Source organism: Malania oleifera, chromosome 5, assembly GCF_029873635.1.
Source record: "Malania oleifera isolate guangnan ecotype guangnan chromosome 5, ASM2987363v1, whole genome shotgun sequence".
NCBI classification, from domain to species: domain Eukaryota; kingdom Viridiplantae; phylum Streptophyta; class Magnoliopsida; order Santalales; family Ximeniaceae; genus Malania; species Malania oleifera.
This window is the reverse complement of record NC_080421.1, coordinates 12,508,571-12,523,375: the sequence shown is the minus strand read 5'-3', so window position 1 is coordinate 12,523,375 and position 14,805 is coordinate 12,508,571. Positions and strand designations below refer to the sequence as shown.

The following is a 14,805-nucleotide window of genomic DNA, read 5'->3' as shown; positions in this document are numbered from 1 at the left end:
GGTCACATTTTATTGAAAATGGGAAGGGGCACGTGTTCACTGGGTACTCATATACAATAAAAGATACAAGAAATTCAAAAGCAGAATACATGGGAAACAGAACGAAAATATAGGGAGATAAAAAAGGGTACAATGAATAGTCGCAGTACAAAAGAACTCGGGGGCACATTCATATAAAAAATACAAAAAAAACAAGAAAGAAAGTGAAAACCCAATCCTTGATTGCCAGCTGAGTACTCCCAAATCACCTGCGCACAAAAAGAGCCACAACATTAGTTCGTTAATGGGAATTGAAAAAGAAATTGCAAAAAAGAAATTCACAATTGCAGAAGAATGAGTTCGACTCCATTCTGATTTCCTTCGTCAAAATCATGCTGACGACCTCATCGTATACAAGCTTCGATTTCCCTGCGGAGCTACTGATGGCAGTAACGACACCATTCCAACTTTCAGGAAACTGACTGAGAATCAGTAGGGCCCAAATCTCATTATCAAACGTTATCTAGACTGAGGCGAGTTAATCAGAAAACTCATTGAACTTATTCAAATTCCTACTAAAACTTTCACCTGCAGACATGCTCATCGTAAATAGTCTTTTCATGAGATGTACCTTATTTGCGGCTGAAAGCTGCTCGTACATATTAGAGAGTGCATCCATCAGAGACTTTGTGGATGTTATATGTTTGATATTGAACATCATAGATTTCGACAACGTCATTCTGATGGCTTCGAGGGCTTTTCGATCAAGCAACTCCCACTCGTCCTCATTCATGGATGCTGGCTTACCCTTCAATGTAAGTGCAATTTCTTTCCAAACAAATAATCTTCTATCTGCATCTTCCTGAAATCGAAATTGTTTCCGTTGAACATTTCGATTTTTGAGCTTTTTCATTTGATATCTCGATTTGCTAATCTAGAGATGGAATTAGCTCAAATGGATAGAACGGTTGGATCTGGAACGATCAAAAACCCTAGAAATGGTTCAATTCGCTCGAAAAATAGACCCAAACGACTTCAAAAAGCTCAGTAAAAGTAATGGTCAAACCTGGCCAACTCTGCTAATGTGGCATGTTGACGTGGCAGCCTAATGTGGCTCGCTGATGTGGCAGCTAATGTGGCAGTGGGACCCACCGACTGACGTGCAGTGGGGTCCACCTACTGACGTGGCAAACTCGCTAACGTGGCACCCCGGTTGACATGGCTGCTGATGTGGTAGTAGGGCTCGGCTAACGTGGCGGCTGACTCGCCGACGCTGACGTAGCTGGGTTCTGAGGCAGTGGGTCGGATGCGGGTCAGGGACCAGTTCTCAGGTTGACCCGGTGTGAGGGTGTATCCAGGTCAGGTCAGGTTTCCACCAGGTCGGGTCAAGGCTGTCCGGCGAGGAAGACACGTGCGGTTCGTGTGGAGCTGGTCACCAGCGCATGGCGAAGCGTCTTGCTTCAGCAAGGCGCATGAGGGTGCGTGAGCCTTCGTCTGAACTCTGTTCGAGCTCTGGCTTGCATCGTTCTCTTCATCTTGACGAGTTGAATGTGATGGTGGCCTCAAAACGCAGTTTCGATTTACTGGACATAGCTATAATTTCGAGATCACTTCCGATTTGGCTTTTCTGCTCCAACCAGGCTCTGATACCACTTGTTAGGAACCTATGAGCATCTAAAAAGATGTAACACCAGAAATTTAACGTGGTTTGGTTAATATCGACCTACATCCACAGAGCACACACCAAATATTCACTATTTCGCTGAAAAATTACAATTCTTACTCTCTTTCTCCCTCTCTTCCTCCTCTTTCTCCTCTCTGCTCTCTGAGCTTCTCACTTGTACATATCTTGTATTCCTCAGCCCTTCTATTTATAGGGCTAATATTTAAATCAAAATTTAATCACAATTAAACATAATCAATCATAAATGGGAAGTTACAATGGAGAGATAAAATGGAGATAAATGCACCGCATTTCCAACTCATCACACGTTTCCAGCTCAGCTCCAGCTCTCCTGGCTGTCTCCTGGCTCCAACTACAACTGAGATTTGCAGAGAGGAAGGAAGAAGACCTAAAAAATCCTAGGGTTTCAGAGTTTGTTTCGTAGAGAAAAGAGAAAAGGGAGAGACCGGGGGGGGGGGGGGGTAGTGAGTTTTCGGAGGAAGGAATGAAAATGTGAAAAAACAAAAAAAATTAGTTTAAGTATGTTTTACCTTAGGGCCACTAGATTCCAACACGTGGCACATGCTTGCTCGTCCGATCAAAAGGCCACATGGCCCTCTAATCACCCCTGGATCTGTGCTTTCTGTCCGCGCTCCAGATGAAGCCATGTCATAGATCCATGCATACCCTGCTCCCTACCTTCCGATTTGATGCATCTCCGCACGGTCAAGATCTGACCACGTCAGCAATCCGAGTTGATCGAGACTTCACCATTGGATCGCCGTCTCCTTGTAACGGCCACGATAACCAAGATCCGGGTCACTTCTCGTTCCACCACCCCACCAGTGACACGTGGTGCGTACTCCTCTATGAATGCAGAGCACGGCGCAGCTTCCTGATAGCCGTTCGATTAGGGCATTCGTATGATGGCCACGATTTGGCCATGTGGCTGACCCGAGCCACACTCGACCTGTAAATACCCCAAAAAGGGATATAGAAAATTCGTAGAGTGGTTCCAAAAAAAAAAAAATTAAAATTTAAAAATTAGAATTTAAAAATTAAAATTTTAAAAAAATAAAAAAAAACTTAATTAATTAATTAATCAGATTTTTAGAAAGAAAGAAAAAGAAAAAAAAAGAATAATTAAAATTTATTTTTATTTTTATTAATAAAAAAATATTATTATTAATATTAATTAAATATATTATTATTATTATTATTATTATTATTATTATCCTAAAGCTAGAAGCTTCAAGAGATTTCTTTTGATTTCTTTTTTTTTTTTTCCTTTCTTCTTCTTCTTCTTCTTTTCTCTTCTGTTTCCTGCGTGCGCAGTTCTTTCTCTCTCCTCTCATTCTCTCTCCCTCTCTCCTCGATTTCGTGACGGATTTTCTCCCAATCGAAAATCGGAAGATACCGCTGGACTCCATTCTCCGCTGCCATCATTTCTACCAAAGCAGATCGGTGGTAGGAGCGGCGTAGACGTATCTCCTGGGATAAGTCAATTTCTAATTTTTCTTTAATTTCTTGCAAATTATAAGTCCAATCGATGAACGGACACAGAATCTAGGGATGATTTTCTATAAGTCTAGCAGGACAAAATTCTGGTGGGGTCGTCGTGGGCAAAACCCCAAATTTGGGGTTCGGGGATTATTAAGGGGTTAATTTTTAATTAATTAGTATTAATTTAGAAATGCTAAAATAGTGAGCATCTGAGGTTGAAGTAAGATTTCTGAAATTTAGAACCCGGGTGAGCGCCGCGGGTGTAATTTTGGGATCCGTAGGCAAAATTCAGAAAATTAAGTGGGGGATTTAAATGTTAGTTTAAATATTAATTTGAGGTATATAGAGCCTAAAGAAGGTTAGATGGGTATTATTTTGGAAAAATAGATTAATTAATCTAGAAAAAATATAAATTGCAGGAGTTGAATTTCGGGCGCCAAGGACGTAGGATTTGGGATTCTAGAAAGACTCTCAGTAAGCCAAGTAAGGGGAATAAATTATAACAGTGTTTTTAGAATTACTATTTGAGTTAATATATGAAAATGAGCATATGATATTTTGTCTGAAAATTATTATGATATAAATATCAGATAAATTGTGTGGCATTTGAGTAATTTTAAATTGTGATATTTTGGAGTGTGAAATATAACGATGAGTAATTTTTGAGAAAATATTGAAATGAGAATTATTGATGTGATTGAAAAATAATGAAATATGGTATTTATATGTGAGTATAAATGTTTTGCCTGAAAGATGAGGTTTTGTAAATTTCTGATATTGGAAAATAATGAAATGTGATATTTATTTGTGAGTGGAAATTATTTGCATGAGAAATGAGTTTGTACAAATTATTGATATGAGTATTTTGGGAAAAAAGTGAAAAATACGTGAAATATGATATATGTTATTACGAGATGATGAAATGTGCACAGAAAACGATGAAAATATTTATATTGAATTGAATTGTGATATACTGGAATATGATTGATGAAATACCAATACCGCATAATGATTGTGAGTATGTGGTAGTGAACCCTGATGGATGGTTATGATATTGAACATGGTATCGTTGCGAGTGGTGTTAGTGCAACCACACGGACTCTTGGAGTGTGTGGCGTAATAGTCGACTGAGCCATTTTGTAGGGTTGTTGGGCCCCCTGAGTCCGGATCAGGGTTATAGGTCGATCAGTCATGCTACAGACGCGATATGTGATATGATATTTGATCTAATCGGATCAGCCAACCGCGGTTAGATCTAGCCTTCGGGCCACACAACCTTGACCATGGGGGGGAAGTATGGCGTAGATAGAAAAATTCTCAGGGTGGCCATGAGTTACAGACGCGATATTGGTATTTGATACCAAGGATACTCATGAGCCGGAAAGTAAAATGAAAATGGAAAGTGAAAGAATGATAAAATTGGCTAAAATGAGAAATGAAAGAAAAAATGGAAATTGAGAAATAAAGAATGTTAAATATGACAAATGAACCGTGTTAGTTAATGACATAAATAATTGAGGCGAAGTGAAACTTTTCGCCTGAGAGCTTACTGAGTAAGGTGAGTGCTCTGATAGGTATCAGATGTGGCCATACCCAGCTGCATAACGTGTTAGGGTAGAGGGAAGGTACCTGTATGGGCGGGTAATCTTCCCTATTCTCAGAAACTTCACATGTAAAAATGTGTTGGAATGATTGATTTTGAGAAATGATTTTAAAGCTTATAAAAGCTTGTGTTGTATATCTATATGATTATGAGAATGTGTATATCAGTGTATTTTCTCAGATGAAATGATGATTTGAAAAGTAAAGTGTTTGATAATTGAACTCATATGGCCACACATTGTAAGTAATTTATTCCTTCTTACTGAAATGTGTTTCATCCAATTTATCTAAATTTTTCAGGGAACTGAGACCTACCGGGTGATAGAGTTCTGTGATAGTAGGAAGCTGAAACCCTAATATACAGGGTGAGTTTGGACTAGAGAGATGTGATTCCCTAGGGTTGTATTGTTTTTGGGTATGAGATAGTATTGTATACATGTGTATATTGATACTCTAAGTATTGTATTATAATTGATATGTATATACTATCTTCCACTGTTAGGTTATATAATAAAATAACTTTTTACCCGGTACCTAATGCGGGTCGGGTCATATGCATGATAGTAGGATTATTGACGTGACCGATTTGTGGATGTTGTGGATGACGAGTGATTATTTATTTATTATTGAAAAAAAAAATTGTACGAAAATCGGGACGTCACACGACTCGCTTCTCAACTGCTGACAAGTAGCATGGCACTAACTCGGCCTTAAATCGGTTTCCCTCCGAACCGGTCAACCTTTGACCGATTTCCCCCCTTGAACCGGTCTCCCACCGATTTTCTTATTTTTATTTATTTAATATATTATGCTATTTAAATATTTAATAATTCACCAAAAATTCAAAAAAAAATCATATAAACCAGAAAAATTAAAGAAAATTATGGAAAGTATTTTGAGGCTAGAAAAATTATTTTTGTGCTTGGAAAAATCATAAAAATTAAAAAAATACAAAAAATTCTAAAAACACATTTTGAGGTTAGAAAATTGATTTTGCACTCGAAAAAATCATAATTTTTTTTTTCGGAAAATCACAGAATTTCAAAAAAAAATTTAGTAATTTTTTTTTTTTAGAATTCACCTTCACTATTTTCTTTAATTGTCTTTGTGTTATTTTAAAATTCGAGAAAAATATTCTTGTACTTAGAAGAATCACAAAAAATATTTAGGAAAATTAGAATTTTTTTTTGAGGTATAGAAAGTCATTTTGCAATCTCTTAATCTTGAACAAGTCTGAAAACCTCATGAAATATTATTTTCATACTTAGAAAAACCCTACAAAATTTCAAAGTGCCGGGAGTTTATTTTGTACCGTATTTTCTCGATTTTCCATCCTAATGACTTTAAAGGGAGGCATGAACTCTTTGGAATACAGTATGCCTCGGTTCTGAGGGAATACTTATATAGTATTTATATTGTGCACTTCTTTATAATTTTTAAAAGGGAGTAATTTCAAAGTCTTATTAAATTTAATTTGTGGGATAATTTTCGATTAATTAGGTACCGTTTGAAGAACGGGTGCGTAATGGGTGCTGGTACCTTCCCCTCACACAACCAAACTCTCGAACCCGACTTTGGTAACGCAGACCGATTCTACCCTTAATTGAGTAGTAATCAAGTATTCTGACCACACTCCAAAAGGTTAGTGACAACTCCACCAGACTACATTTTCACGAAAATCAAAATCACCTTTTTCAGTTCGCTCACCCCGGGGCAACCATTTCGCTCCGCGGGAACGTCGCAACAGTTATTTTTATTATTAAACACATGGGATTACTGGTTCACCTTATTCTTGTGTTTGGATAATTCAAAACGGAATCGAGATTTTTAGAGCATACAGGTCTATTTAGCACATAAAAAATATTAGGAAAATGGAATAAAAATATGAAAGAATTTTGTTTTTCCTATTTGGAGAGACATTGAACTTGGATTTCCATTGGATTTAAATGAGAGGTATCATAAAATCGTATTAAATCCCCTTGTATTTTTTAAATTATGTAAAATTTTAATTTTATTATTTTTTATTGAAAAATCGTACTAGAAAGATAAAAAATATTTACAACACAAGTTAATAAAAATAAAGGTATTAATTTAATTTGATTAATAAATGCGAAGTTGACAAGCTAGTCAACTTAATGCTTTGCATATTTCCCTATGACTTAGGAGTTTGTGGTGATGATATTGTCAAGTCAATGAGGAAGGTCAATTCCCAAAGGATGAGGCAGTAAGGAAGTACTTGTTGATTGAATGGTGGACAATTAAGTAATTAAAAGACCATTAGTACTATTATTATAGGGATGCGCTCCCAATGAGTAGGGGCCATTAAGTCTTAAAATTTGTATAAATATTAATTCAATTTATTAATATTTTAATTTGGTTAATTATTTTATTTGGATATTTCGGTTCTTTTAAGTTGTTTTGTTAGCCAAAAAATAATTTTGCATAATTTTAGAAAACACAAGAATCTAGTGGTCATAATAAAACTATAGAGTACTTTTTTTTAGTCAAATCCCAAAAAGGTTTACTAAAATTTTTCCTTTTTTTTTTTTTATCTTAAAAGTTGAAATGAATTGTATGTAAATTAGTAAATAAAAATTTAATAGGAGGGGGAGAAGAGAACAAAACTACAAAGCAAAAAGAAGATGGAAAAAATATTCCTGCAAATATGCCTTTAGAGAGAGATAGCTTTTTGATTGAGAAAGTTTCAATGAGGGCCGAGAAGAAATGAAATAATAGTAATAAAAATAAGCTCTTTTCGAAAAGAGACTTTTCTTTTCCTTTGAAACATTGCTTGCGGCCCACATTTCCGGCTTTTTTTTTTTCCTCTGGCTGGTCCGGAAAAGGGTTCACCAAATATATGAGTGACCTGACTTGAATGCTGGAGTAGCTCAGTTGGTTAGAGCGTGTGGCTGTTAACCACAAGGTCGAAGGTTCAAGCCCTTCCTCCAGCGTCTTTTCGCCGGATCTTTTTCCTTCCATTCTCATCCTGAGCTTGTCAAATCTGAGAGCTAAATTTTCTTAATTCACATCCACATATCTGAGATTTGTGAAAAAAAGATAAGGACCTTCATGTTTTAAAAATTTTATTGATCTCTTTAGAAATTCTAAGAATTTTGACCTCTCCCAGGTTCTCTAAAGAGATGCAATTTTCCTCTCAAAAGACTTATTTTTTAGCAATATACAAGGGAAAGAGAGGTTTCCAAAGTTCTTGAAATTTGAGAAGATATTTGTAGGATTTCTAAAATCTTAGGAAAGATCTTTGTGTTTTTACCAAATCTCATGGAAGATCAGTGTCTTGCATTCATTCCTTGAGATTTCAAAAACTTCATAAATTTCTATTTATATTTTATTTTTGAGCACTTACAATCCTTAAAAGATGTTTGTATCTTTCTAACAAAATTTTTAAAAAAAAATTTTTGTAAAAATTTTGAAATCTCAAAAAATCTATTTCTTTATGTTTGGAAGAAGTCTTGGATTTGAATTTGTGTGTATTTAAATATGATACAAAATTAAAATAAAATTTAGGATAAAAGACACTAACCTCCCTTAAGGTTTGTCAAAAAGACAGGGACCACCCCTGAGGTTTCAAGAATTTTAGGGACTTTTTCTAAAATTTGGCAAAAAAATACAAACCTCCCCTAGGTTTGTGTTTTTTTTGCTAAACCTCATAGAGGTCATTGAAATTCTTAAACTTCAAGGGAGGTCGGTGGAATTTTTAATAGTTCAGGTAAAATTTGTCTTTTTTACAAATTGATTTTTGTCTTTTTTACAAATCTTATAAAAAGGAAGTGTCTTTTATCCAATAATTTATTCATATTCACCCAAATCCAAATTCAAAATCCAAAACCTATGCTCCTACACAATATTTAGGATTTTCAAAACTTCAAAAATGATTCTTATTTTTTTTACCAAACTTTAGGAAGAATTAATATATTTTACCCATATTTTTGGGAAGATTTCACTGTAAATTAACTACTTCCAAAAAAAAAAAAAAAACCCCAATGAACTTTACATGACATACTGTTCATTTAAATATATGTTTGATTCGATTCGAGAATTTCAAAATGGGAATTTCGACTTTAACAACTGTTCTCACACCATGGCTCCACTCTACCAGTTAATTTCCATGTGAAGGGTCTAACCCGTTTCCATTTTTATACTGGACTGCATACCTTCCTAGGCCTAAATATTTCCAGATTTTTCCCTTCCAAAGCCTTTTGCTTCAGAAGCATTTCAGAGAGCTCTCATGTGGTTCGTGCTTTAATTCTATAGTCCACACCAGCAGGGTACACCAAAACAGCTACAAGATTCACTAATCTGGCCCATCATTAAGTGAGGTCTCAACCCCACTGCAGCATCTTCTTAGCATTGAACAATTTTGAAGACTTACATAATGGTGAATTTGAACATAATGGTAAATTTGAACTTCAGATTGAGGTTTAACAAAATCAAAACTACAAGACCAAAGTCTTGTGCAAAAGATGAGCAGAGGGGATTGGGGAGGCTACAGCCAGCAGTTGGGCAACCCAGAAGAAAGATTTGGCACACAATCTTTCCCATTGTGGAGACTGGGGAGGCCCCGAAGAATGGAGCATGCCTTTGACAATTTGTGCGATCGCTTGAAAGAGATGCCTTTTAGCATACAAAGCTGCCTCCTGGGTTAACTCTTTTGACTTTCCATCTCCTCAATGTTGGTCCGAAAGAGATAATCTTCATTCTCTAATTCATCTTGAAACAAACAAATAGACGGTGTGTCGAACTTCTTGCAAGATTCTACACCATTTGATGATCTCTTTCCCTTAAAAAAAATAAGGAAGGAAAAGTAGAATTATCATTTGCATGACAAAAGCAGTCAAGTGACTTGCAGAGCAATTTTGCAGACCAAAAAATTGGAATCATTCTATGTTGTCTGCCATAGCATTTCAAGGAAGAAATCGAATTTTTACTTTTTAAGAATGAGACCACGTAGAAAATGAAGATATTGCCATGAATAGTGGTAAAAGTTCAAAACATCATTCAATGATATAAACGCAGTGCTATGCAATAACACATACAGAACAATAGAGTTTGTAGCATTCTGTTGGCAAACCTTCTTTAAGACATAAAAGAAATAGTGAAATCCATCACCAAAAGTACTCCACTCAAAGGACCAGGTAAACTCTGGAGCAACAAATAGTGGACGCCTGAAGTGTGGCTGCAGGAGGAGATGCAAATTACAGCCAAGAGGGAAAACATAATAAATAAAAAAGAATAATGCAATTATAGGAAGAGAGTTGCAGATTGTTTTGCTCATATTACCTGGCCGAAAGAAATGGAGATAAAAATGCCGTCTGGTTTTAAAACCCTGTGGACACCTTGAAGCACTGCCATTACCTTAGCTACTGTTGCAGGCTGTGGGCTCCATGGATCACCACTGTCCACAAACAATACATCCTTCAAAACCACAAAGACATTCTCTCTTTATTCATTAAACATCCAAAGAACAAATGAGAGAGAATGAAAATTGTGGCACGTAAAGACAAGAAACTGCTACACTGGTGCCAAAAAGGGAGCATTGTCGTGAATAGAATGTTTACCATGGTTCCTTTCTCAATGACAACATCAAAACATTCATTGCCAAAGGGCAGGTCTAGCATGTCAGCTTCCAACACTCTAATCTCTGACGATAAAGGAGAAAAAATTGCTGTGAATACCTGTAACATTACGTGTACATGAAAAAAAAAAAAAAAAACCACACAGCAATTTTGTCATTGTTTGGCAATGTGCTTACATGCATGGAGCTTCTATGTAAATCTCCACTAAATTGTCAATGAAATTGTCTTAAGGTTTTCAACCCTTGACTACAAATATAATAGCTCCATATGAAACTCCAAAAAAACTCTCATATAACAACATATGGAAGCTATGATCAGGCTTAAATTTACTATATTGTACTGGGAGGGGGGGCCGTTTTGGGCTACTCACCCTCCCTGTGAAGCCTTACCCTTACAAACTTCAAGTGGACCCTACTTTCTGTGCCAAGCCCTACCCTTGCATGCTGTTAAGGTCTGATATAGCTGTTAAGGTCTGACATACATTGGCCCACAACTTTAGAGCTTAAGCTTTTAGGTAAAGTAGAAACCTAACACGGTATCAGAGCAGGTTGCCAGGAGATCCTGGGTTCTAGTCTTCTTGCCTGCATTTGTTATTTGTTTTGTTAAGAATTATCTTATTTCCCTATAATGTAAGGTGTTTATTTTTTGTTTATCTCTCCACGTGCTGTCGGGATGCGCGCGTGATGCATGTGTGCGAGAGTGTTCAGGTCTGATATACATCGCTGACCCAGAACCAAATAGCTTAAGCTTTTAAGGTAAAGTGATAATCTAATACATCAAGATAGATGCTGCAGGTGGATTCAACAAAATGATGAAGACTTGGAAGAGTATTAAAGCCAAAGAAGGCACTACTTTTTAGTTTCTATGCATTGAAAATGAATCCCATGGCAAATATGATATTCTCATGTTCTGAAATAATAATTCCCCCCCCCCCCCCCCCCCCCGCCCCCAAAACACAGACATTGACAGTTAATACAAAAATAAAACCAGCAGACAGTTCTTCAAAATAGAATCTTATATCATCAAAATCATTGTTTGCTGATACAAGGTTGTCAAGCAAATATTTGATTAAGAACCTTGTTTAACAAATTTTCTTAAAGAACACAAAATTGTGTAGAATTATTCCTTCATAATCGGCAGAGCATGTGATGAAGGAGTCTAGTACACAGAATGTAACTAAGCAAACAATGATTTGATAATCTCCAGCTACACACCTTTATATCCCTTGGCTAGTAACCGTTTCTGCATCTTCTTCACAGCAACAGCTGACAGATCAATGCATGTTATTTCAGTGATCCCATCTTTGTACATCCCTTCACACAACTGAGAGTTTCCACAACCCAGCTCCAGTATCTGCCTTATGGCACGAAATTCATCACAAAGGTCTAAATTTTAAAAAGAAAATGCACGCGAAATGCGAGTTTTGCAGATAATTTTGACAGGCTTCCACGTTACTATCAATGACGTTCTGGAAAGTTGTCCATGGGCGATGTTAATGCAAATCAAAATCAACCCTCTAAAATTAGGACACCAGTTACAAGATTGACATCTGCATTTGCTTTTAAAGCTTACTCCTAGTTCTGAAACTAGTTCGGAAAAAAACTGCCATCAAAATTGTGTGTGTGTGTGAGAGAGAGAGATTACAGAAGAATTGGGTTTGACATGGTGTTGAATGAGATCCCGAAAATGGGAGTAGTCTTTGAACCATTCGTAATGATCTTCATTAGAGAATCGCTCATTCCTGCAGGAGACAGACAAAAAAGTAAGCAATAAAGGAAAGATGAAGGAATCAAAGAATGAATACGAAAGAAGAAAATTAATCTACCAATACTGAGGGTCGAGGTACGCCAACGCTGTGGGCGGACCAACGCCTCTGCTCCGCGGTTCTGTCACTTCTCTCTCATCCATCGATGTGTTGGCGCTGCTCTTCACGGACAAAACCCTAAACCTCCGAACCAGAACTTTCCCGGGAAAATCCGAAAAGGTAAATATCAAATATGGGCACCTCTAATGCGGGCCCATTCATGTAACCATTGCTAGCACCAACGGCCAGGCCCATGAATTTTCAGCCCGGCCCAGTTCTATAGCAGCCCTCAATTTGCAATTGACAAGATCAACGAAGAAAGAGCTCATCTACAGCCTACACAGGATAAAAGTCAAAGATTGACCTACTTAAGTCAGCATGTGTTTGGTGAGAGGTCAATGGGAGGTCAACTTATTCTCGCAGTCTAATTGGTGGAACAGCAGGGTTCACAGTAGAATTGTAGAGTTTTTTCCCAATTTATATTTTTTAAAAAATATATTAAATAATACTTTTCTTGTAAAAATAATTTCCGAAATAACCCCGACGTAATCTCGTAACTTGAAGTAGTGAGATTTGTCACGCGTCATTTCGAGAATTATTTTCCCAAAAAAATATTATTTAATATATATTTTTAAAAAAGATAAATCGGGAAATAAATTTTTCTTCGTAATAAATCGGAAAATAAATTTTTTTAATATATTTTTTTTAAAAATGATAAATCGAGAAATAAATCTTCTGCGTAATAAATTCTTCTGCACAAGATAATTCAAACATTATTTGCTCTTTCATAATATATAATGATTATAAGATAATTCAAATATTAAGATAATGATTATAAGATAATTCAAATATTAAGATCAATTATAACAATACAAAATTAAAACAATATATTATTTTAATATGAAACTGAATATAAATACAACCTTATTATTAATAAAGAAAAGTGCATAGGAAAATCATATTTGGAATTTACTATTTCATTAAATATTACCATTAAAATATATAATATAAATAATATTTTGGTGTAACTTTTTTATCTGTTTTTACTAAGATTAATTGTCATCTACATGTAGTTCAATGATTAGTTTAAACAATAATATCACATTTTAGTATATTATCTTATATTATTTGTTCAGTATAATTGACAACTATTGATAAATTCATATGAATAATATAATATTTATAAAAATTGCATGTTGTATGAAAAACTTCAATAATATTATGAACATGTACATATGTTATAAATTTATTTGCAAATGAAAAATAATCACTTACTTACAATATATGTAAACAAAAATGTAACACTGTATATATTTTTCTATAATTTTGATAAATATTAATTAAAATTAGTTCTATGATTCTCGTGAAGAAAAATTATATTGTATAGTATATATTTATTAAATTTTAAAAATAATTCCAATCATTTTTACCCATAACTGATTGTTGGGGTAATAAATTCTTCTGATGAAATTTCCAGAATGACACGTGGTAAATCTCGCTACCATAAAAGAATTTATTTCTCGATTTATTATTTTTTTAAAAAATATATTAAAAGAATTTTTTTCTCGTTTTATTACGTAGAATAATTTATTTTCTGATTTATCATTTTTTTAAAAATATATATATTAAATAATATCTTTTTTGGGAAAATAATTCCCGAAATGACATGTGGCAAATCTCGCTATTTGAAGTAGCGAGATTACGTCAGGGCTATTCCGAAAATTATTTTTCCAAGAAAGGTGTTATTTAATATATTTTTTTTAAAAAAAAAAGAATAAATCGGGAAAAAAACTCGTAGAATTGTATGCATAGTATCAAAGTGAAAGAAAAGTCAAAAATTCATATATTATGGTTGTTTTTAGAAAGAAAAAAAAGGCAATAGACACTCATTTCCTTGAGATTTGACAAAAAAATAGGAACTTCTCTGAGATTTAAAAAATTCCTTTGACCTTTCCTGAGGTTTAAAAATTACATAGACCTCTCGTCAAAAAGACTTATTTTTTTTACAAAATATAAGGAAAAATTTGTGTTTTTTTGATAGACCTCAGAAGAGGTCTTTAGAATTCTTGAAATCTTAGGGAAGATCTCTGGAATTTTTGAAATCTCAAGAAAGGTTATTATCTTTTATCAAACCTCATATAGGTAAGTGTCCTTTGCCTTAGAGATTTTTTTTTTTGCTTGAAAGTATGCTTGTTCTTATTCATGTTTGAGCAAAGCCTTGTCCCATCTTATACAACCAAGCATTACATCGAGAAGTAACACCTTTTTAAGAAGTATTGTAAATATATCAACTGTATGCTTGGATAAGTCTTGGATTTGAATAAAACATAATATAAAATCATATTAAAATTTGTTTAAATCCACCCAAATCTAAATCTAAAGTTTAAAATTCATACTATGATGACCTAAAAATATATATACGATTAAAACATAATAATAATAATAATAATAATAATAATAATTGTCATTAAGTTAATATCAATATAGAAATGTTTTTTTATAAGATCTTTAATTCCATGTTTGATGTCTAAGAAAGACCTTATCTTAGCGAGTGTTCGGAAATCATTGTGGGTCAATCGCCCCTTGGAAGTTGACGTGGTAAAAATGAAATTTCATAAGATAAACACTGTTTGTACACGTAAATAAGTACATATGTATAA

At 34.7% G+C, this 14,805-nt stretch overlaps 1 protein-coding gene and 1 non-coding gene across 3 annotated transcripts; one reads left to right on the top strand and one right to left on the bottom strand.

The window, feature by feature from the left end:
- Nucleotides 1–7,624: 7,624 nt before the first annotated feature.
- Nucleotides 7,625–7,698, top strand: TRNAN-GUU (transfer RNA asparagine (anticodon GUU)). The gene has a single exon. It is a non-coding gene; the product is annotated as a tRNA-Asn (tRNA).
- Nucleotides 7,699–9,072: 1,374 nt separating this feature from the next.
- On the bottom strand, nt 9,073–12,459 carry LOC131155253 (uncharacterized). Of its 2 annotated transcripts, XM_058108259.1 has the most exons (7): nt 12,167–12,459; nt 11,986–12,082; nt 11,556–11,694; nt 10,324–10,406; nt 10,046–10,180; nt 9,837–9,941; nt 9,073–9,545 (listed from the first exon to the last, which is right to left on the bottom strand). In XM_058108259.1, the coding sequence occupies exons 1-7, from the start codon at nt 12,247–12,249 to the stop codon at nt 9,408–9,410; spliced, it is 780 nt and encodes a 259-aa protein (XP_057964242.1). In that variant the 5' UTR covers nt 12,250–12,459; the 3' UTR covers nt 9,073–9,407. The 2 variants fall into 2 exon arrangements, with proteins under 2 accessions (XP_057964242.1, XP_057964241.1); XM_058108258.1 differs by having other exon boundaries at nt 9,073–9,941.
- Between the last annotated feature and the right edge of the window lie 2,346 nt (nt 12,460–14,805).

What these genes read in the sequence shown, in the direction of transcription:
- LOC131155253 (XM_058108258.1), bottom strand. Translation starts at nt 12,249, where the DNA reads ATGGATGAGAGAGAAGTGACAGAACCGCGGAGCAGAGGCGTTGGTCCG. An exon ending in TACCTCGACCCTCAGTATTG is followed by an intron (nt 12,083 to 12,166) that starts GTAGATTAATTT and finishes TGTCTCCTGCAG; the next exon opens with GAATGAGCGATTCTCTAATG. An exon ending in ACTAGCCAAGGGATATAAAG is followed by an intron (nt 10,407 to 11,555) that starts GTGTGTAGCTGG and finishes CTTTATCGTCAG; the next exon opens with AGATTAGAGTGTTGGAAGCT.